The sequence below is a fragment of the Oncorhynchus masou genome, chromosome 23 (assembly GCF_036934945.1).
Source record: "Oncorhynchus masou masou isolate Uvic2021 chromosome 23, UVic_Omas_1.1, whole genome shotgun sequence".
NCBI lineage: Eukaryota > Metazoa > Chordata > Actinopteri > Salmoniformes > Salmonidae > Oncorhynchus > Oncorhynchus masou.
This window is the reverse complement of record NC_088234.1, coordinates 10,312,847-10,337,270: the sequence shown is the minus strand read 5'-3', so window position 1 is coordinate 10,337,270 and position 24,424 is coordinate 10,312,847. Positions and strand designations below refer to the sequence as shown.

The following is a 24,424-nucleotide window of genomic DNA, read 5'->3' as shown; positions in this document are numbered from 1 at the left end:
AACCCCTTCCCTCTCTCCTCTCTCCTCCCCAGGACCCAGTCACTGGTCTCCTCCCAGCCAGAGGAGATCAGCCCTAACCCCTTCCCTCTCTCCTCTCTCCTCTCTAGGACCCAGTCACTGGTCTCCTCCCAGCCAGTGGAGATCAGCCCTAACCCCTTCCCTCTCTCCTCTCTCCTCTCTAGGACCCAGTCACTGGTCTCCTCCCAGCTAGTGGAGATCAGCCTGATGCCTGGGTGAGAGACAATGTGTACAGCATCCTGTCTGTCTGGGCTCTCAGTCTGGCCTACAGGAAGAATGCAGACAGAGATGAAGACAAGGCAAAGGCCTACGAACTGGAACAGGTACTGTGTGTGTTTGTGTGTGTACGTGCGTTTGTGTCTGTACTGTTCTGTTGACTCACGGTTTTAGGGCCCGTCTGTGTGTGTGTGTGTGTGTGTTTTTTTTTTTTGTGTGTGTGTGTCCCAAGTGGCAAAGCCTTAGTTGTCTTGTTTCTCTTCCTGGCTAGCGAGTCCTCTGGTCTGTCTGCCTGCTGATTGGGAGGTGAATGGCTGCTTGTTGATAACTTCTCTCCTCTTCTCTCTCCTCTTCTCTATTCTCTCTCCCCACCAGAGTGTGGTGAAACTAATGAGAGGTGTTCTACAGTGCATTATGAGACAGGTAGGTACGAACCACAGGTTCTAGCTGGACAAGATGTAAACACCGTATAACACAATGAGACATTCTGAAGGCTCATACATGTCTGTCTCTCTCTCTGTCTCTCTCTGTCTCTCTCTGTCTCTCTCTGTCTCTGTCTCTCTCTCTGTCTGTCTGTCTCTCTTTGTCTCTGTCTGTCTCTGTCTCTCTCTCTGTCTCTGTCTCTCTCTCTGTCTCTCTCTCTGTCTGTCTCTCTCTCTGTCTCTCTCTCTGTCTCTCTCTCTGTCTCTCTCTCTGTCTCTCTCTCTGTCTCTCTCTCTGTCTCTCTCTCTGTCTCTGTCTGTCTGTCTGTCTCTCTGTCTCTCTGTCTCTCTGTCTCTCTGTCTCTCTGTCTCTCTGTCTCTCTGTCTCTCTGTCTCTCTGTCTGTCTGTCTGTCTGTCTCTCTCTCTCTCTCTGTCTCTCTCTGTCTCTCTCTGTCTCTCTCTGTCTGTCTCTGTCTCTCTGTCTGTCTGTCTCTGTCTCTCTCTCTGTCTCTGTTTCTCTCTGTTTCTCTCAGCTGGACAAGGTGGAGAAGTTTAAGTACACTAAGAGCACCATGGACTGCCTCCATGCTAAGTACAACACCAGGACCTGTGCTACCGTGGTGGGGGACGATCAGTGGGGACACCTCCAAGTGGACGCTACCTCTCTGTTCCTGCTGTTCCTCGCTCAGATGACTGCCTCAGGTAGCGGGGACACTCCACGACTGCTCTATGAAGCTTTATGACGTCTTCATATGTTTTGTCTTCTAGGACAAGGCAAAGGCCTACGAACTGAGGGGTGGTCAGTCCTCTTCCACTCCTCACTTAGTCCTCATGTTTTTGAGTCTCCAGTTGTCGTAGCAACTAGAAGTCTATCAAATGTATTTTTTTTTTTTTGTAACGGTATTTATAATTGCTGATCTCGTATTTACCCTTCGTGTGTCTGTCCTGCAGGACTTCATATCGTCTACACTCAGGATGAGGTGGATGTGGTACAGAATCTCATGTTCTACATCGAGGCAGCTTACAAAGTGGCTGTATGTTTCTCTTCAGTCTCTACGTAGTGTTTATGAACTGTCATAGGAGTTAATGTAGAGGTTATGTGCTTCTACACCTGCCTTGCTTGCTGTTTTGGGGGGTTTTAGGCTGGGTTTCTGTACAGCACTTTGAGATATCAGCTGATCTAAGAAGGGCTTTATAAATACATTTGATTTGATATGACTTCATAGTTCACAAAGTGGCTGAAAGTTTCTGTTTAAATTCAAAGACGTGAAGAAGCGAACTGTGGATGTTGTAGCATCTATGTAGTGCTAATATAGACTATAATGACTATAATAATATAGACTATAATGCTAATATAGCTCTATAATGGCATTTTAAGTGGTTGGTGATTTAATTTAAAATGGGACCCTTCTGATTACTCACTCTGCTACTTACAGTGGTTATAAATACTTTATGAATGCTCTACCAAGCTCTATAAATACTTTATGAATGCTCTACCAAGCTCTATAAATACTTTATGAATGCTCTACCAAGCTCTATAAATACTTTATGAATGCGCTACCAAGCTCTATAAATACTTTATGAATGCTCTACCAAGCTCTATAAATACTTTATGAATGCTCTGCCAAGCTCTATAAATACTTTATGAATGCTCTACCAAGCTCTATAAATACTTTATGAATGCTCTACCGAGCTCTATAAATACTTTATGAATGCTCTACCGAGCTCTATAAATACTTTATGAATGCTCTACCGAGCTCTATAAATACTTTATGAATGCTCTACCGAGCTCTATAAATACTTTATGAATGCTCTACCGAGCTCTATAAATACTTTATGAATGCTCTGCCGAGCTCTATAAATACTTTATGAATGCTCTGCCGAGCTCTATAAATACTTTATGAATGCTCTGCCAAGCTCTATAAAGACTTTATGAATGCTCTGCCAAGCTCTATAAAGACTTTATGAATGCTCTGCCAAGCTCTATAAAGACTTTATGAATGCTCTGCCAAGCTCTATAAAGACTTTATGAATGCTCTGCCAAGCTCTATAAATACTGTATGAATGCTCTGCCAAGCTCTATAAAGACTTTATGAATGCTCTACTTTAGCTCTATAAAGACTTTATGAATGCTCTACCAAGCTCTATAAAGACTTTATGAATGCTCTGCCAAGCTCTATAAAGACTTTATGAATGCTCTGCCAAGCTCTATAAAGACTTTATGAATGCTCTGCCAAGCTCTATAAAGACTTTATGAATGCTCTGCCAAGCTCTATAAATACTTTATGAATGCTCTGCCAAGCTCTATAAATACTTTATGAATGCGCTACCAAGCTCTATAAATACTTTATGAATGCTCTGCCAAGCTCTATAAATACTTTATGATGCTCTGCTCTATAAATACTTTATGAAGCTCTATAAATACTTTATGAATGCTCTGCCAAGCTCTATAAATACTTTATGAATGCTCTGCCAAGCTCTATAAATACTTTATGAATGCGCTACCAAGCTCTATAAATACTTTATGAATGCTAAAGTGGGTAGGAAGCTCTATAAATACTTTATGAATGCTCTGAGGGGTGGAAGCTCTATAAATACTTTATGAATGAGAGGAACCAAGCTCTATAAATACTGTTTATGAAGGAACCGGCTCAAGCTCTATAAATACTTTATGAATGCGCTGTCCTCTACTGTCTGCCTGGGTAGAGAGGAACCAAGCTCTATAAATACTTTATGAATGCTCTATAAAGGAACTTTGATGAATCCTCTACTGTCTCTATAAATACTTTATGAATGCTCTACCAAGCTCTATAAATACTTTATGAATCCTCTACCAAGCTCTATAAATACTTTATGAATGCTCTACCAAGTCTCTATAAGATACCGGGCTTTAGGTGGAATCCTCTACTGTCTGTAGTGGGTAGAGAGGAACCGGGCTCTGAGGGGTGATTAGTCTCTTTCAGGACTGTCTGAGTGGGTAGAGACCAGGGGATCCCGGCTCAAGGGGTGGACTAGCTCCATCGGCATGGCTAAAGTGAGAATACACCGGGCTCACACACTCACACAGTGGGGGAGGAAGGTTATGATGGAGGTAATTCCTTGTGTCTGTAGTGTGGTCTGTATGGGAAAGCCTATAAAGATGACTGACTCTGAGGGCTGAGAAAGTCCTGCTACTGTCAAACAGAGGAACCGGGCTCTGAGGGGTGGACTGTCCTCTACTGTCTGTAGTGGGTAGAGAGGAACCGGGCTCTGAGGGGTGGACTGTCCTCTACTGTCTGTAGTGGGTAGAGAGGAACCGGGCTCTGAGGGGGTGGACTGTCCTCTACTGTCTATGGGCAGAGAGGAACCTGAGGGGTGGGTCCTCTACTGTCTAGAGAGGAACCGGGCTCTGAGGGGTGGACTGTCCTCTACTGTCTGTAGTGGGTAGAGAGGAACCGGGCTCTGAGGGGTGGACTGTCCTCTACTGTCTGTAGTGGGTAAAGGAACCGGGCTCACAGACTGTCCTCTACTGTCACAGACAGGAACCGGGCTCTGAGGGGTGGACTGTCACTCACTGTCACCTGACCTGGGTAGAGAGGAACTCTGAGGGGTGGACATTCCTCTACTGTCATTAGAGAGGAACCCTCTCAGGGGTTCACTGTCCTCTACTGTCATTCACCCTCCAGGGGTTCTGTCCTCTACTGTCTGTTTCCGGGCTCTTGACTGTCCTCTACTGTTCAGTCAATCAAACCGGGCTCTGAGGGGTGACCAGTCCTCTACTGTCTGTAGTGGGTAGAGAGGAACCGGGATGTCAAACTGTCCTCTACTGTTTTAAAGCCCTGTTACATACTGTCTGAGTGGGTAGAGAGGAAGTGCTCTGAGGGGTGGACAGTCCTCTACTGTCCAGTGGCCTAAAACCCCAGGGGAGGAAGTCCTCACTGCTGAGTGGGTAGAAGCGGGCTCTGAGGGGTGGACTGTCCTCTACTGTCTGTAGTGGGTAGAGAGGAACCGGGCTCTGAGGGGTGGACTGTCCTCTACTGTCTGTAGTGGGTAGAGAGGAATCTGAGGGGTGAAGTCCTCTACTGTCTGTAGTGGGTAGAGAGGAACCGGGCTCTGAGGGGTGGACTGTCCTCTACTGTCTGTAGTGGGTAGAGAGGAACCGGGCTCTGAGGGGTGGACTGTCCTCTACTGTCTGTAGTGGGTAGAGAGGAACCGGGCTCTGAGGGGTGGACTGTCCTCTACTGTCTGTAGTGGGTAGAGAGGAACCGGGCTCTGAGGGGTGACCAGTCCTCTACTGTCTGTAGTGGGTAGAGAGGAACCGGGCTCTGAGGGGTGGACTGTCCTCTACTGTCTGTAGTGGGTAGAGAGGAACCGGGCTCTGAGGGGTGGACTGTCCTCTACTGTCTGTAGTGGGTAGAGAGGAACCGGGCTCTGAGGGGTGGACTGTCCTCTACTGTCTGTAGTGGGTAGAGAGGAACCGGGCTCTGAGGGGTGGACTGTCCTCTACTGTCTGTAGTGGGTAGAGAGGAACCGGGCTCTGAGGGGTGACCAGTCCTCTACTGTCTGTAGTGGGTAGAGAGGAACCGGGCTCTGAGGGGTGGACTGTCTACTGTCTGTACTGTCTGTCCTCTACTGTCTGTGGGTAGAGAGGAACCGGGCTCTGAGGGGTGGACTGTCCTCTACTGTCTGTAGTGGGTAGAGAGGAACCGGGCTCTGAGGGGTGGACTGTCCTCTACTGTCTGTAGTGGGTAGAGAGGAACCGGGCTCTGAGGGGTCTGTCCTCTACTGTCTGTAGTGGGTAGAGAGGAACCGGGCTCTGAGGGGTGGACTGTCCTCTACTGTCTGTAGTGGGTAGAGAGGAACCGGGCTCTGAGGGGTGACCAGTCCTCTACTGTCTGTAGTGGGTAGAGAGGAACCGGGCTCTGAGGGGTGGACTGTCCTCTACTGTCTGTAGTGGGTAGAGAGGAACCGGGCTCTGAGGGGTGGACTGTCCTCTACTGTCTGTAGTGGGTAGAGAGGAACCGGGCTCTGAGGGGTGGACTGTCCTCTACTGTCTGTAGTGGGTAGAGAGGAACCGGGCTCTGAGGGGTGGACTGTCCTCTACTGTCTGTAGTGGGTAGAGAGGAACCGGGCTCTGAGGGGTGGACTGTCCTCTACTGTCTGTAGTGGGTAGAGAGGAACCGGGCTCTGAGGGGTGGACTGTCCTCTACTGTCTGTAGTGGGTAGAGAGGAACCGGGCTCTGAGGGGTGGACTGTCCTCTACTGTCTGTAGTGGGTAGAGAGGAACCGGGCTCTGAGGGGTGGACTGTCCTCTACTGTCTGTAGTGGGTAGAGAGGAACCGGGCTCTGAGGGGTGGACTGTCCTCTACTGTCTGTAGTGGGTAGAGAGGAACCGGGCTCTGGGTGGACTGTCCTCTACTGTCTGTAGTGGGTAGAGAGGAACCGGGCTCTGAGGGGTGACTGTCCTCTACTGTCTGTAGTGGGTAGAGAGGAACCGGGCTCTGAGGGGTGACTGTCCTCTACTGTCTGTAGTGGGTAGAGAGGAACCGGGCTCTGAGGGGTGACAGTCCTCTACTGTCTGTAGTGGGTAGAGAGGAACCGGGCTCTGAGGGGTGACCAGTCCTCTACTGTCTGTAGTGGGTAGAGAGGAACCGGGCTCTGAGGGGTGACTGTCCTCTACTGTCTGTAGTGGGTAGAGAGGAACCGGGCTCTGAGGGGTGGACTGTCCTCTACTGTCTGTAGTGGGTAGAGAGGAACCGGGCTCTGAGGGGTGACTGTCCTCTACTGTCTGTAGTGGGTAGAGAGGAACCGGGCTCTGAGGGGTGGACTGTCCTCTACTGTCTGTAGTGGGTAGAGAGGAACCGGGCTCTGAGGGGTGGACTGTCCTCTACTGTCTGTAGTGGGTAGAGAGGAACCGGGCTCTGAGGGGTGGACTGTCCTCTACTGTCTGTAGTGGGTAGAGAGGAACCGGGCTCTGAGGGGTGGACTGTCCTCTACTGTCTGTAGTGGGTAGAGAGGAACCGGGCTCTGAGGGGTGGACTGTCCTCTACTGTCTGTAGTGGGTAGAGAGGAACCGGGCTCTGAGGGGTGGACAGTCCTCTACTGTCTGTAGTGGGTAGAGAGGAACCGGGCTCTGAGGGGTGGACCAGTCCTCTACTGTCTGTAGTGGGTAGAGAGGAACCGGGCTCTGAGGGGTGGACTGTCCTCTACTGTCTGTAGTGGGTAGAGAGGAACCGGGCTCTGAGGGGTGGACTGTCCTCTACTGTCTGTAGTGGGTAGAGAGGAACCGGGCTCTGAGGGGTGGACTGTCCTCTACTGTCTGTAGTGGGTAGAGAGGACCAGTCCTCTACTGTCTGTAGTGGGTAGAGAGGAACCGGGCTCTGAGGGGTGACCAGTCCTCTACTGTCTGTAGTGGGTAGAGAGGAACCGGGCTCTGAGGGGTGGACTGTCCTCTACTGTCTGTAGTGGGTAGAGAGGAACCGGGCTCTGAGGGGTGGACTGTCCTCTACTGTCTGTAGTGGGTAGAGAGGAACCGGGCTCTGAGGGTGGACTGTCCTCTACTGTCTGTAGTGGGTAGAGAGGAACCGGGCTCTGAGGGGTGGACTGTCCTCTACTGTCTGTAGTGGGTAGAGAGGAACCGGGCTCTGAGGGGTGGACTGTCCTCTACTGTCTGTAGTGGGTAGAGAGGAACCGGGCTCTGAGGGGTGGACCAGTCCTCTACTGTCTGTAGTGGGTAGAGAGGAAACCGGGCTCTGTCCTCTACTGTCTGTAGTGGGTGGACCTGTCCTCTACTGTCTGTAGTGGGTAGAGAGGAACCGGGCTCTGAGGGGTGGACTGTCCTCTACTGTCTGTGGGTAGAGAGGAACCGGGCTCTGAGGGGTGACCAGTCCTCTACTGTCTGTAGTGGGTAGAGAGGAACCGGGCTCTGAGGGGTGACCAGTCCTCTACTGTCTGTAGTGGGTAGAGAGGAACCGGGCTCTGAGGGGTGACTAGTCCTCTACTGTCTGTAGTGGGTAGAGAGGAACCGGGCTCTGAGGGGTGGACTGTCCTCTACTGTCTGTAGTGGGTAGAGAGGAACCGGGCTCTGAGGGGTGGACTGTCCTCTACTGTCTGTAGTGGGTAGAGAGGAACCGGGCTCTGAGGGGTGACCAGTCCTCTACTGTCTGTAGTGGGTAGAGAGGAACCGGGCTCTGAGGGGTGGACTGTCCTCTACTGTCTGTAGTGGGTAGAGAGGAACCGGGCTCTGAGGGGTGACTAGTCCTCTACTGTCTGTAGTGGGTAGAGAGGAACCGGGCTCTGAGGGTGACTAGTCCTCTACTGTCTGTAGTGGGTAGAGAGGAACCGGGCTCTGAGGGGTGGACTGTCCTCTACTGTCTGTAGTGGGTAGAGAGGAACCGGGCTCTGAGGGGTGACCAGTCCTCTACTGTCTGTAGTGGGTAGAGAGGAACCGGGCTCTGAGGGGTGACCAGTCCTCTACTGTCTGTAGTGGGTAGAGAGGAACCGGGCTCTGAGGGGTGGACTGTCCTCTACTGTCTGTAGTGGGTAGAGAGGAACCGGGCTCTGAGGGGTGGACTGTCCTCTACTGTCTGTAGTGGGTAGAGAGGAACCGGGCTCTGAGGGGTGGACAGTCCTCTACTGTCTGTAGTGGGTAGAGAGGAACCGGGCTCTGAGGGGTGGACTGTCCTCTACTGTCTGTAGTGGGTAGAGAGGAACCGGGCTCTGAGGGGTGGACCAGTCCTCTACTGTCTGTAGTGGGTAGAGAGGAACCGGGCTCTGAGGGGTGACCAGTCCTCTACTGTCTCCTCTGACTGTCTGTACTGTCTGTACTGGGTAGAGAGGAACCAGGCTCTGAGGGGTGGACTGTCCTCTACTGTCTGTAGTGGGTAGAGAGGAACCGGGCTCTGAGGGGTGGACTGTCCTCTACTGTCTGTAGTGGGTAGAGAGGAACCGGGCTCTGAGGGGTGGACTGTCCTCTACTGTCTGTAGTGGGTAGAGAGGAACCGGGCTCTGAGGGGTGACCAGTCCTCTACTGTCTGTAGTGGGTAGAGAGGAACCGGGCTCTGAGGGGTGGACTGTCCTCTACTGTCTGTAGTGGGCTCTAGAGTCCTCTTCTGTCTGAACTGGGTAGAGAGGAACCGGGCTCTGAGGGGTGACCAGTCCTCTACTGTCTGTACTGGGTAGAGAGGAACCAGGCTCTGAGGGGTGACCAGTCCTCTCTGTCTGTACTGGGTAGAGAGGAACCGGGCTCTGAGGGGTGGACTGTCCTCTACTGTCTGTACTGTAGTGGGTAGAGAGGAACCGGGCTCTGAGGGGTGACCAGTCCTCTACTGTCTGTAGTGGGTAGAGAGGAACCGGGCTCTGAGGGGTGGACTGTCCTCTACTGTCTGTACTGGGTAGAGAGGAACCGGGCTCTGAGGGGTGGACTGTCCTCTACTGTCTCTAGTGGGTAGAGAGGAACCAGGCTCTGAGGGGTGACCAGTCCTCTACTGTCTGTAGTGGGTAGAGAGGAACCGGGCTCTGAGGGGTGACCAGTCCTCTCTGTCTGTAGTGGGTAGAGAGGAACCGGGCTCTGAGGGGTGACCAGTCCTCTACTGTCTGTAGTGGGTAGAGAGGAACCGGGCTCTGAGGGGTGACCTGTCCTCTACTGTCTGTAGTGGGTAGAGAGGAACCGGGCTCTGAGGGGTGGACTGTCCTCTACTGTCTGTAGTGGGTAGAGAGGAACCGGGCTCTGAGGGGTGACCAGTCCTCTACTGTCTGTAGTGGGTAGAGAGGAACCGGGCTCTGAGGGGTGGACTGTCCTCTACTGTCTGTAGTGGGTAGAGAGGAACCGGGCTCTGAGGGGTGGACTGTCCTCTACTGTCTGTACTGGGTAGAGAGGAACCGGGCTCTGAGGGGTGGACTGTCCTCTACTGTCTGTAGTGGGTAGAGAGGAACCAGGCTCTGAGGGGTGGACTGTCCTCTACTGTCTGTAGTGGGTAGAGAGGAACCGGGCTCTGAGGGGTGACCAGTCCTCTACTGTCTGTAGTGGGTAGAGAGGAACCGGGCTCTGAGGGGTGGACTGTCCTCTACTGTCTGTAGTGGGTAGAGAGGAACCGGGCTCTGAGGGGTGGACTGTCCTCTACTGTCTGTAGTGGGTAGAGAGGAACCGGGCTCTGAGGGGTGGACTGTCCTCTACTGTCTGTAGTGGGTAGAGAGGAACCGGGCTCTGAGGGGTGGACTGTCCTCTACTGTCTGTAGTGGGTAGAGAGGAACCGGGCTCTGAGGGGTGGACTGTCCTCTACTGTCTGTAGTGGGTAGAGAGGAACCGGGCTCTGAGGGGTGGACTGTCCTCTACTGTCTGTAGTGGGTAGAGAGGAACCAGACTGTCCTCTACTGTCTGTAGTGGGTAGAGAGGAACCAGGCTCTGAGGGGTGGACTGTCCTCTACTGTCTGTAGTGGGTAGAGAGGAACCGGGCTCTGAGGGGTGGACTGTCCTCTACTGTCTGTAGTGGGTAGAGAGGAACCGGGCTCTGAGGGGTGGACTGTCCTCTACTGTCTGTAGTGGGTAGAGAGGAACCGGGCTCTGAGGGGTGGACTGTCCTCTACTGTCTGTAGTGGGTAGAGAGGAACCGGGCTCTGAGGGGTGACCAGTCCTCTACTGTCTGTAGTGGGTAGAGAGGAACCAGGCTCTGAGGGGTGGCCAGTCCTCTACTGTCTGTAGTGGGTAGAGAGGAACCGGGCTCTGAGGGGTGGGCAGTCCTCTACTGTCTGTACTGGGTAGAGAGGAACCGGGCTCTGAGGGGTGACCAGTCCTCTACTGTCTGTAGTGGGTAGAGAGGAACCGGGCTCTGAGGGGTGACCAGTCCTCTACTGTCTGTACTGGGTAGAGAGGAACCGGGCTCTGAGGGGTGACCAGTCCTCTACTGTCTGTAGTGGGTAGAGAGGAACCGGGCTCTGAGGGGTGGACTGTCCTCTACTGTCTGTAGTGGGTAGAGAGGAACCGGGCTCTGAGGGGTGGACTGTCCTCTACTGTCTGTAGTGGGTAGAGAGGAACCGGGCTCTGAGGGGTGGACTGTCCTCTCTCACTCCTTTTTCACCCCTTCTTATGTGTCTGGCATGCTGCCATGAAAGAGATTAATGACGATCCTCTCACAGACACACAGACACACACACACAAAGCAGCTGAGAATGCGTTCATGACGGACAGAGGGTGGGTTTCACACACACATTTGTCTGTCATTGGTGTGCCTTTGATTGTGTTCGCCTAGTATCATGTTGTAAGCGTTGGTCACTGGAGTTTCCAAGAATATAAATAGATTAATACTACTAACTGTTTCTATTGGATATTCCTAGAAACCAGCAGCGTAATGTGCCATTTCTTGTTACCATATAAGTGACGTAGTTTTCCATTTCCATTGTTTCAATGTTTTACACCAGCCATCTGTCACCATCCTTCGGTTTCTACAGTTTGTCATTTCCACCAAAACAAACGTTGATGATGGTTTGTTGTATCTGATATGTCGTTGTATTGACAGTCTTACGACCTGACGTAGTCCTTATGACAGGGCATTGTATTCCTTATGACAGGACATTGTATTCCTTATGACAGGGCATTGTAGTCCTTATGACAGGGCATTGTAGTCCTTATGACAGGGCATTGTAGTCCTTATGACAGGGCATTGTAGTCCTTATGACAGGGCATTGTATTCCTTATGACAGGGCATTGTATTCCTTATTACAAGGCATTGTATTCCTTATGACAAGGCATTGTATTCCTTATGACAGGGCATTGTATTCCTTATGACAGGGCATTGTATTCCTTATGACAGGGCATTGTAGTCCTTATGACAGGGCATTGTAGTCCTTATGACAGGGCATTGTAGTCCTTATGACAGGGCATTGTATTCCTTATGACAGGGCATTGTAGTCCTTATGACAGGGCATTGTAGTCCTTATGACATTGTAGTCCTTATGACAGGGCATTGTAGTCCTTATATGACTTAGGGCATTGTAGTCCTTATGACAGGGCATTGTAGTCCTTATGACAGGGCATTGTAGTCCTTATGACAGGGCATTGTATTCTTATGACTTATGACAGGGCATTGTATTCCTTATGACAGGGCATTGTATTCCTTATGACAGGGCATTGTAGTCCTTATGACAGGGCATTGTAGTCCTTATGACAGGGCATTGTATTCCTTATGACAGGGCATTGTAGTCCCTATGACAGGGCATTGTAGTCCCAATGACAGGGCATTGTAGTCCCAATGACAGGGCATTGTAGTCCCAATGACAGGGCATTGTAGTCCCAATGACAGGGCATTGTAGTCCCAATGACAGGGCATTGTATTCCCTATGACAGGGCATTGTATTCCCTATGACAGGGCATTGTATTCCTTATGACAGGGCATTGTATTCCTTATGACAGGGCATTGTAGTCCTTATGACAAGGCATTGTATTCCTTATGACAGGGCATTGTATTCCTTATGACAGGGCATTGTATTCCTTATGACAGGGAATTGTATTCCTTATGACAGGGCATTGTAGTCCTTATGACAGGGCATTGTAGTCCTTATGACAGGGCATTGTATTCCCAATGACAGGGTCCTTATGAAGGTGTTATGTAGTCCTTATGAAGGTGTTATGTAGTCCTTATGAAGGTGTTATGTAGTCCTTATGAAGGTGTTATGTAGTCCTTATGAAGGTGTTATGTCCACAGGCAGCTCTGGAGGCCCTGGATGAACTGAACCTGTTTGGAGCCGGAGGAGGACCAGGGTCTGTAGTGCACGCTCTGGCTGACGATATACAGCACTGTCAGGTGCACACACGCACACGCACACGCACACGCACACACACACACACACACGTATAGACACACATAATATACATTTCAATTAGTTTTGGCTAAGTTTTCCGTTATCCTTTATCAGAGTTAATAAACAAAAGTGAAATAAAAATGAACAGTAAGTATTACACTAACATAAGTTCCCAAAAAATAAAGACATTTCAAATGTTATGTTATATGTCTATATACAGTGTTGTAATGATGTGCAAATGTTTAAAGTACAAAAGGGAAAATAAATAAACATAAATATGGGTTGTATTTACAATGGTGTTTGTTCTTCACTGGTTGCCCTTTTCTTGTGGCAACAGGTCACAAATCTTGCTGCTGTGATGGCACACTGTGGAATTTCACCCAGTAGATATGGGAGTAGATTTAAAATGCGGTTTGTTTTATAATTCTTTGTGGGTCTGTGTAATCTGAGGGAAATGTGTGTCTCTAATATTCTCTCTCCTCAGTCCATCCTCAACTCCATGCTTCCCAGGGCCTCTATGTCTAAAGAGGTGGATGCGGGAGTTCTGTCCATCATCTCGTACCCGGCCTTCGCTGTCGAGGACATCTCTATAGTCAACATCACCAAGGAGAAGATCATATCCAAACTACAGGTCAGGACACTTATGTCACCCTTATGACAGGGCTATGCAGTGTTATTTAACCCTTATGACAGGGCTATGCAGTGTTATTTAACCCTTATGACAGGGCTATGCAGTGTTTTGTCACCCTTATGACAGGGCTATGCAGTCTTATTTAACCCTTATGACAGGGCTATGCAGTCTTATTTAACCCTTATGACAGGGCTATGCAGTCTTATTTAACCCTTATGACAGGGCTATGCCGTCTTATTTAACCCTTATGACAGGGCTATGCAGTCTTATTTAACCCTTATGACAGGGCTATGCAGTCTTATTTAACCCTTATGACAGGGCTATGCAGTGTTTTGTCACCCTTATGACAGGGCTATGCCGTGTTATTTAACCCTTATGGCAGGGAAAATGGCATATATTATATGTTTTGTTATGTAACCCTTATGACAGGGCTATGCAGTGTTACGTACTATAATGTAACCCTTATGACAGGGCTATGCAGTGTTACGTACTATAATGTAACCCTTATGACAGGGCTATGCAGTGTTACGTACTATAATGTAACCCTTATGACAGGGCTATGCAGTGTTACGTACTTTAATGTAACCCTTATGACAGGGCTATGCAGTGTTACGTACTTTAATGTAACCCTTATGACAGGGCTATGCAGTGTTACGTACCTTAATGTAACCCTTATGACAGGGCCGTGTTACATACTATAATGTAACCCTTATGACAGGGCTAAGTGTAACCACTATAATGTAACCCAGGGCTATGCAGTGTTACGTACTTTAATGTAACCCTTATGACAGGGCTATGCAGTGTTACGTACTTTAATGTAACCCTTATGACAGGGCTATGCAGTGTTACGTACTTTAATGTAACCCTTATGACAAGGTTATGTAGTCCATAGAAAACAACACCAAGAAGAAGCTGGTATCTGAACTGCAGGTCAGGGTCAGCCAGTGTCTCTCCTAGATTATTATTGGTTAAGTTTGTCCCCTTCGTTTGATTTCCACGTGGGGCTCAAATCAACATTCAGGCCCTTTTTGTTATTTAAGTTGTCAATTTAAATCAAAGTCAAACTCTATTAGGCAGAGTTTGGCTGAGCATATTTACATTTTTCATCGCTCTCTTTCTCTTTTCTCAGGGTCGATATGGATGCTGTAGGTTTCTCAGGGATGGACACAAAACGCCTAAAGAGGTAAAAACATGCTCTCACTTTCTCTCTCTCTCTCTCACTCTCTCCATCTTTCTCTATCTCTCGCCATCTCTCATTAAAAATCCTACAATGTGATTTTTTTTCTCTCATTTTGTCCGTCATAGTTGAAGTGTACCTATGAGGAAAATGACAGGCCTCATCTTTTTAAGTGGGAAAACTTGCACAATTGGTGGCTGACTAAAGACTCTTTTGCCCCACTATACCTTGCTTGCTCCTTGTTGAATATGCTCTCTCATCTCTCCATCCATGATGAGGTGACAGACGATCATTGGGACCACTTAAAACAATCCTTGATTACCAGTATTTCAGAGCATACTGGCAGCTTTTCTCAAAGTATTGACAACTGACTAGCTAAGTCAAACAACAAACAACATATCGCTATTTATCTGATAAGTCAGCTGTCAGCTTCAACGATGATTGATGACTAACTAGAAAATGGGAAGACTGTGTTACTATTAGGAGCCCAATCTCAATTCACACCCCCTCTAAGATTAAAATCGGTGGATTGTTGTAACTATTGGTAGACAATTGATCTACAATTCATCTGCTTTTCCATCTGTGAGGGGAGTGAAGGCACTTGGCCACGGATATCAAGAAACGCCTCGAAATGAAAGAGCTAACAAACGACAGCAAGATGCCTCTCACTTCCAACAAGTTAAGAATAAGATATTTTCATGTAATTTTGGCCAGCTAATACCCACTGATCAAACAGCATCGGTAGAAAGTGTGATCCAGTTATGAACTTTATCTCCAGTGTACGACAAAATGACAATCCCATCTACTTGTATTCATAGCTAACTACATTGTTGATTGTAGTAAATGATAACTTTATACTGCTACATTGCTAACTACTTTAGCTAGCTAATTATTCTGTGTCTAAACCAGCCTGATTTAATTGATTTGTAAGCATGTTATCTTGAATTGGGTCAAGTCAGCTGCCACACTCGGGTCAGGGAAGTTTGAGCTATCTTTTTCACGTTGGGGATGCTAGCTAACGTTTAAAAAAAAATGTGGATATTAACCATTTCCCGCAAGTAATCATACAATATAATTTACATTACCTTTAAAGTAAAGGGTTTAAAGTATCCAAAACAACTCAAATCTAGATTTCCACAATAACTGATTTTCGTAGCATTTTGGATTTTTCCAACAATGAGTCGGTGCGACATCCACAGGTTCTCATGTCGCCTCACATCTCCTCAGAAAAACAATATTCTGGAACTATACTTTGTTTTATTGCCCTCCTCTTCATCCGTCCATCTGCTATTGTTCTCTCTCCATAATTCTGTGGTTCTGTTCCCTCCCTTCTCTTCATCCGTCCATCTGCTATTGTTCTCTCTCCATAATCTGTGGTTCTGTTCCCTCCCTCCTCTTCATCCATCCATCTGCTATTGTTCTCTCTCCATAATCTGTGGTTCTGTTCCCTCCCTCTTCATCCATCCATCTGCTATTGTTCTCTCTACATAATTCTGTGGTTCTGTTCCCTCCCTCCTCTTCATCCGTCCATCTGCTATTGTTCTCTCTCCATAATTCTGTGGTTCTGTTCCTTCCCTCCTCTTCATCCGTCCATCTGCTATTGTTCTCTCTCCATAATCTATGGTTCTGTTCCCTCCCTCCTCTTCATCCGTCCATCGGCTATTGTTCTCTCTCCATAATCTGTGGTTCTGTTCCCTCCCTCTTCATCCATCCATCTGCTATTGTTCTTTCTCCATAATTCTGTGGTTCTGTTCCCTCCCTCCTCTTCATCCGTCCATCTGCTATTGTTCTCTCTCCATAATTCTGTGGTTCTGTTCCCTCCCTCCTCTTCATCCGTCCATCTGCTATTGTTCTCTCTCCATAATTCTGTGGTTCTGTTCCCTCCCTCCTCTTCATCCATCCATCTGCTATTGTTCTCTCTCCATAATTCTGTGGTTCTGTTCCCTCCCTCCTTTTCATCCGTCCATCTGCTATTGTTCTCTCTCCATAATTCTGTGGTTCTGTTCCCTCCCTCCTCTTCATCCGTCCATCAGCTATTGTTCTCTCTCCATAATCTGTGGTTCTGTTCCCTCCCTCTTCATCCATCCATCTGCTATTGTTCTTTCTCCATAATTCTGTGGTTATGTTCCCTCCCTCCTCTTCATCCGTCCATCAGCTATTGTTCTCTCTCCATAATCTGTGGTTCTGTTCCCTCCCTCCTCTTCATCCGTCCATCGGCTATTGTTCTCTCTCCATAATCTGTGGTTCTGTTCCCTCCCTCTTCATCCATCCATCTGCTATTGTTCTTTCTCCATAATTCTGTGGTTCTGTTCCTTCCCTCCTCTTCATTTGTCCATCTGCTATTGTTCTCTCTCCATAATTCTGTGGTTCTGTTCCCTCCCTCCTTTTCATCCGTCCATCTGCTATTGTTCTCTCTCCATAATTCTGTGGTTCTGTTCCCTCCCTCTTCATCCGTCCATCTGCTATTGTTCTCTCTCCATAATCTGTGGTTCTGTTCCCTCCCTCCTGTCCCAGGACCCTAACCGTCTATACTATGAGTCTGCTGAGCTGAAGCTCTTTGAGAACATAGAGTGTGAATGGCCCCTGTTCTGGACCTACCTCATACTGGATGGCGTGTTCACCAACAGCCCAGAACAGGTGGCTATATAGCAGGTTAAATTATACTACTAATAATTTGGGGGTGCTTAATATAGTCCTGTTTCACTCTATGTACAAGTGGGGTAACCTGTACGTGTGAAATGGAAATGTGTTTTGTGTTTTGTGCCTTTGCTCAAGGGCAGAACGATGCCCTTCATAGCATTACCTTGACCTGTCGTGTCTCTGTTTGTAAACCGCTCAGGTCCAGGAGTACAAGGATGCTCTGGAGGGGATTCTGATCAAACAGAAAGACGGGATCTGTCTACTTCCAGAGCTCTACAGTGTTCCACCTGATAGGGTAAGACTGGAAGGCCAGGGTGTAGTGGTGGCTCAATGGAACCTTCACAACATTTCCCAGAAGTCCTGGTTGGTAGATTCCTGGAATGGGAAGGGAGTAAGCAGGAACTCCATAATCCTCAAAACCCCCTGGGAGTTTAGCAAGCCTAATCACACATGTGAACACATTTTGTTCATTACAGGTGGATGAGGAGTGTGTAAACCCCCACTCTGTGGAGAGGGTCCCTCTGGGGAAGCTCCCTCTAAAGTGGGGTCAGTCCCTTTACGTTCTGGGAAGTCTACTGGCAGAGGTGAGACTCACTCACTACACCAGCTAGTGTACACTACACTACACACACTACACTAGCTAGTGTATACTATACTACACTCACTACACTAGCTAGTGTACACTACACTACACACACTACACTAGCTAGTGTATAATATACTACACTCACTACACTAGCTAGTGTATACTATACTACACTCACTACACTAGCTAGTGTATACTATACTACACTCACTACACTGTACTAGCTAGTGTATACTATACTACACTATACTATACACTCACTACACTAGCTAGTGTATACTATACTACACACACTACACTAGCTAGTGTATAATATACTACACTCACTACACTAGCTAGTGTATACTATACTACACTCACTACACTAGCTAGTGTATACTATACTACACTCACTACACTAGCTAGTGTATACTGTACTACACTCACTACACTGGCTAGTGTACACTATACTACACACACTACACTGGCTAGTGTACACTATACTACACTCACTACACTAGCTAGTGTATACTATACTACACTCACTACACTAGCTAGTGTACACTACACTACACTCACTACACTAGCTAGTGTATACTATACTACACTCACTACACTAGCTAGTGTATACTATACTACACACTACACTACTATACTACACTCACTACACTAGCTAGTGTATACTATACTACACTCACTACACTAGCTAGTGTATACTATACTACACTAGCTAGTGTATACTATACTACACTCACTACACTAGCTAGTGTATACTATACTACACTCACTACACTAGCTAGTGTATACTATACTACACTCACTACACTAGCTAGTGTATACTATACTACACTCACTACACTAGCTAGTGTATACTATACTACACTCACTACACTAGCTAGTGTATACTATACTACACTCACTACACTAGCTAGTGTATACTATACTACACTCACTACACTAGCTAGTGTATACTATACTACACTCACTACACTAGCTAGTGTATACTATACTACACTCACTACACTAGCTAGTGTATACTATACTACACACACTACACTAGCTAGTGTATACTATACTACACTCACACACAGCTACACTAGCTAGTGTATACTATACTACACTCACTACACTAGCTAGTGTATACTATACTACACTCATACTACACTACACTCACTACTCACTAGCTAGTGTATACTATACTACACTCACTACACTAGCTAGTGTATACTATACTACACTCACTACACTAGCTAGTGTATACTATACTACACTCACTACACTAGCTAGTGTATACTATACTACACTCACTACACTAGCTAGTGTATACTATACTACACTCACTACACTAGCTAGTGTATACTATACTACACACACTACACTAGCTAGTGTATAATATACTACACTCACTACACTAGCTAGTGTATACTATACTACACTCACTACACTAGCTAGTGTATACTATACTACACACACTACACTACACACACTACACTAGCTAGTGTATACTATACTACACACACTACACGAGCTAGTGTACACTACACTACACACACTACACTAGCTAGTGTATACTATACTACACTCACTACACTAGCTAGTGTATACTATACTACACTCACTACACTAGCTAGTGTATACTATACTACACTCACTACACTAGCTACTATACTACACTCACTACACTAGCTAGTGTATACTATACTACACTCACTACACTAGCTAGTGTATACTATACTACACTCACTACACTAGCTAGTGTACTACACTAGCTAGTATACTACACTCACTACACTAGCTAGTGTATACTATACTACACTCACTACACTAGCTAGTGTATACACTACACTCACTAGCTAGTGTATACTATACTACACTCACTACACTAGCTAGTGTATACTATACTACACTCACTAGCTAGTGTACTACACTACACTCACTACACTAGCTAGTGTACTATACTACACTCACTACACTAGCTAGTGTATACTATACTACACTCACTACACTAGCTAGTGTATACTATACTACACTCACTACACTAGCTAGTGTATACTATACTACACTCACTACACTAGCTAGTGTATACTATACTACACTCACTACACTAGCTAGTGTATACTATACTACACTCACTACACTAGCTAGTGTATACACTACACTCACTACACTACACACACTACACTAGCTAGTGTATACTATACTACACTCACTACACTAGCTAGTGTATACTATACTACACTCACTACACTAGCTAGTGTACTATACTACACTCACTACACAGCTACACTACACTCACTACACTAGCTAGTGTAGCTATACTATACTACACTCACTACACTAGCTAGTGTATACTATACTACACTCACTACACTAGCTAGTGTATACTATACTACACTCACTACACTAGCTAGTGTATACTATACACTCACTACACTAGCTAGTGTATACTATACTACACTCACTACACCAGCTAGTGTATACTATACTACACTCACTACACCAGCTAGTGTATACTATACTACACTCACTACACTAGCTAGTGTACACTACACTACACACACTACACTAGCTAGTGTACACTACACTACACACACTACACTAGCTAGTGTATACTATACTACACTCACTACACTAGCTAGTGTACTACACTCACTAGCTAGTGTACACTCACTACACTAGCTAGTGTATACTATACTACACTCACTACACTAGCTAGTGTATACTATACTACACTCACTACACTAGCTAGTCACTACACTCACTACACTAGCTAGTGTATACTACACTACACTCACTACACTAGCTAGTGTATACTATACACACTCACTACACAGCTAGTGGCTAGTGTATACTATACTACACTCACTACACTAGCTAGTGTACACTATACTACACACACTACACTGGCTAGTGTACACTATACTACACACACTACACTACACACACTACACTGCTAGTGTAGCTGCTAGTGTACTATACTACACTCACTACACACACTACACTTGCTAGTGTGCTAGTGTACACTACACTACACACACTACACTGCTAGTGTATACTATACTACACTCACTACACACACTACACACACTACACTTGCTAGTGTATGCTGCACACACTACACACACTACATTAGCTAGTGTATACTATACACACTACACACACTACATTAGCTAGTGTATACTACACTACACACACTACATTAGCTAGTGTACACTATACTACACACACTACATTAGCTAGTGTATACTACACTACACACACTACATTAGCTAGTGTATGCTACACTACACACACTACACTAGCTAGTGTAAGCTACACACTACACTAGCTAGTGTACACTATACTACAAACGCTACACTAGCTAGTGTACACTATACTACACACGCTAAAATAGCTGGTGACTAACTGCCATTGGGTGATAAAGTCCTCTCTCCGGTATTGTATGGTAAAGCTTTGGCCTCTGTGTTCTACAGGGTTTCCTGGCCCCTGGAGAGATAGATCCTCTCAACCGACGTTTCTCCACCATCCCCAAGCCCGACGTGGTGGTGCAGGGTGAGACCTGAAGGCTACATACTGAATAATATGTCTATGTTTGATAAAAGCGTTTGCTAAAGGACCATATTTAATGGCCAGTTTGTACTTGGTCTAACAACATGTCTGTAGACAATTACAATCTGACAGGTGTCTCTGGTCAAAACAACAGGTCATTTATACTCGTGTGGAGTGTTGATCGTCGCTAGGACTGGCGGTTTCCTTGCCGTGGTTACTAGTTACTACAGCAACAAGACCAAATCCATCTGTGACAAGGTGGTGCAGGAGTTCTACAATTCTCTTATAGAATGACCTACTTTTATTTTGTCACATTCACAACCGTAAGGTATTTCCTGGAAGCTCGCCATCTTTACCTGATGTGGGTTAATTTTTCTGTAATAATGAAAATAAAATTAGCTGAAGTTATAGTCTTGGTCATTATTTGAACTGGTTAGCCAGCGAGCTAGCTAAAAATGAACCAAAATATTGTTTAGAAAGTTGCTTGTAGTTGACATTTTACTTGATTTTTTGAACTGATGGGTTTATTGGCGTTAAAATAGAGCAAGTATGCTATTCGAAGCACCGGGCTGCTGATGTCGGACAAGAATAGAATGTTTATGATGTCGCTATGGCAACTGTCTACAGACATACTGATAGACCAACTGTAAACCAGCCTTAATAAATACTGTTTACTGAATGTTGCTATACAGTTTGAACACCTACTCATTCAAGGGTTTTTCTTTATTTTGACTATTTTCTACATTGTAGAATAATAGTGAAGACATAAACTATGGAATAACACATGGAATCATGTAGAAAACCAAAAAGTGTTAAACAAATCAAAGTATGTTTTATATTTGAGATTTTTCAAAGTAGTCACCCTTTGATTTGACAGCTTTGCACACTCTTGGCATTCTCTCAACCAGCTTCATGAGGTTGTTACCTGGAATGCATTTCAATTAACAGGTGTGCCTTCTTAAAAGTTAATTTGTGGAATTTCTTTCCTTCTTAATGCGTTTTGAGCCAATCAATTGTGTTGTGACAAGGTAGGGGTGGTATACAAAGATAGCCCTATTTGGTAAAAGACCAAGTCCATATTATGGAAGGAACAGCTCAAATAAGCAAAGAGAAACGACAGTCCATCATTACTTCAAGATGTGAAGGTCAGTCAATAGGGAACATTTCAAGAACTTTGAAAGTTTCTTCAAGTGCAGTCGCAAAAACCATCAAGCGCTATGATGAAACTGGCTCTCATGAGGACCGCCACAGGAAAGGAAGACCCAGAGTTACCTCTGCTGCAGAGGATAACTTCATTAGAGTTAACTGCACCTCAGATTGCACCCCAAATTAATGCTTCACGTCGCAGGCACATCTCAACATCAACTGTTCAGAGGAGACTGTGTGAATCAGGCCTTCATGGTCGAATGCTGCAAAGTAACCATTACTAAAGGACACTATTAAGAAGGAGAGACTTGCTTGGGCCAATAAACACGAGCAATGGACATTAGACCGGTGGAAATCTGTCCTTTGGTCTGATGAGTCCAAATTTGAGATTTTTGGTTCCAACCGCCTTGTCTTTGTCAGACGCAGAGTAGGTGAACAGATGATCTTCACTTGTGGTTCCCACTGTGAAGCATGGAGGAGGTGTGGGGGTGCTTTCCTGGTGACTCTGTCAGTGATTTATTTAGAATTCAAAGCACACTTAACCAGTATGGCTACCACAGCATTCTGTAGCGATACGCCATCCCATCAGGTTTTCGCTTAGTGGGACTATCATTTGTTTTTCAACAGGACAATGACCCAACACCTCCAGTCCGTGAAAAGTCTATTTGACCAAGAAGGAGAGTGATGGAGTGCTGCATCAGATGACTTGGCCTCCACAATCACCGACCTCAACCCAATTGAGATGGTTTGGGATGAGTTGGACCGCAGAGTGAAGGAAAAGCAGCACATGTGGACTGTTGGAAAAGCATTCCAGGTGAAGCTGGTTGAGAGAATGCCAAGAGTGTGCAAAGTTGTCAAGGCAAAGGGTAGCTACTTTGTTTAACACTTTTTTGCTTACTGCCTGATTCCATGTGTTATTTCATAGTTTTGATGTCTTCACTATTATTCTACAATGTAGAAAATAGTAAAAATAAATACAAATCTTGAATGAGTAAATGTCAGCTTTTGAGTGTTACTGTTTATATTTATTTATTTATTAAGCATTTTTTAAGTTTGTTGCATGATTGTTGCAATCATCTCATAACATACTTGTTTACAGAAGAACCCCACCCCCCAACAGTCAGAAATATTTTACAGAGAAATTGACATATTTCTAGATATTTTAATAGTGAAATAAGTCAATCATAACTCCTATGTTTTTCCCCGTCTTTTTTATCTTCCTCTTCCTGTAGTGTCTATCCTGGCAGAGAACGAGGAGATCCAGGAGTTGTTGATGAAGAATGGGATAGAGGTGGAGACGATAGCTGACATACACCCCATCCACGTCCAACCTGCTAGAGTCCTCAGTCACATTTACGCACGACTCGGTAAACAAAGAGAGGGAAGGAAGGAAGGAGGGAAGGGAGAAAGTTACGGAAGAATGGGATAGAGGTGGAGACAGTAGCTGACACACCATCCACGTCCAACCTGCTAGAGTCCTCAGCCACATTTACGTATAACTCGGTAACAAATCTTTCACTACCATACAAAAAAGTTTTTGACGGAAAGAAAATAACATTACAAAAGAAAAACCTGGTGAGCCACTTCTACACCTGGCGTTGACGGCCTGTTTCCCGGACCCTAATCCTAGACTAAAAAGCATGCTGAATATCAAATCAAATCGTATTTGTCACATGCGCAGAATACAACAGGTTTCACCTTACAGTGAAATGCTTACTTACAAGTAACAAAAAATGTAAGAGCAGCAGTAAAATAACAATAGCGAGGCTATGTACAAGGGGTACCGGTACAGAGTCCATGTGCGGGGGTACAGGTTAGTCGAGGTAATTGAGGTCATGTGTACATGTAGGTACTGTTATTAAAGTGACTATGCATAGATAATAACAAACTAGCAGCAGTGTAAAGGGGGGGGGTCGGCAATGCAGATAGTCTAGGTAGCCATTTGATTCGATGTTCAGGAGTCTTATGGCTTGGGGGTAGAAGCGGTTTAGAAGCCTCTTGGACCTAGACTTGGCGCTCCAGCACCGCTTGCCATGCGGTAGCAGAGAGAACAGTCTATGACCAGGGTGGCTGGAGTCTTTGACCATTTTTAAGGCCTTCCTCTGACACCGCCTGGTCAAGAGGTCCTGGATGGCAGGAAGATTGGCCACAGTGATGTACTGGGCCATACGCACTACCCTCTGTAGTGCCTTACTTTCAGAGGCCGAGCAGTTGCTGCTCCAGGCAGTGTTGCAACCAATCAGGATGCTCTTGATGATGCAGCTGTAGAACCTTTTGAGGATCT

At 46.2% G+C, this 24,424-nt stretch overlaps 1 protein-coding gene across 1 annotated transcript in view; it reads left to right on the top strand.

Annotated features, from left to right (window-relative positions):
- Window positions 1-24,424, top strand: part of phka1a (phosphorylase kinase, alpha 1a (muscle)) — a 62,038-nt gene that overhangs the window by 12,489 nt on the left and 25,125 nt on the right. Inside the window, exons 2-14 of the mRNA XM_064931102.1 lie at window positions 183-341; window positions 610-657; window positions 1,191-1,359; window positions 1,609-1,706; window positions 3,641-3,691; window positions 12,336-12,434; window positions 12,917-13,063; window positions 14,193-14,246; window positions 16,755-16,877; window positions 17,080-17,175; window positions 17,357-17,464; window positions 20,919-20,997; window positions 23,373-23,507. Of these exons, the coding sequence (XP_064787174.1) occupies window positions 183-341; window positions 610-657; window positions 1,191-1,359; window positions 1,609-1,706; window positions 3,641-3,691; window positions 12,336-12,434; window positions 12,917-13,063; window positions 14,193-14,246; window positions 16,755-16,877; window positions 17,080-17,175; window positions 17,357-17,464; window positions 20,919-20,997; window positions 23,373-23,507 (1,366 nt within the window). The remainder of the gene's footprint in view (window positions 1-182; window positions 342-609; window positions 658-1,190; window positions 1,360-1,608; window positions 1,707-3,640; window positions 3,692-12,335; window positions 12,435-12,916; window positions 13,064-14,192; window positions 14,247-16,754; window positions 16,878-17,079; window positions 17,176-17,356; window positions 17,465-20,918; window positions 20,998-23,372; window positions 23,508-24,424) is intronic.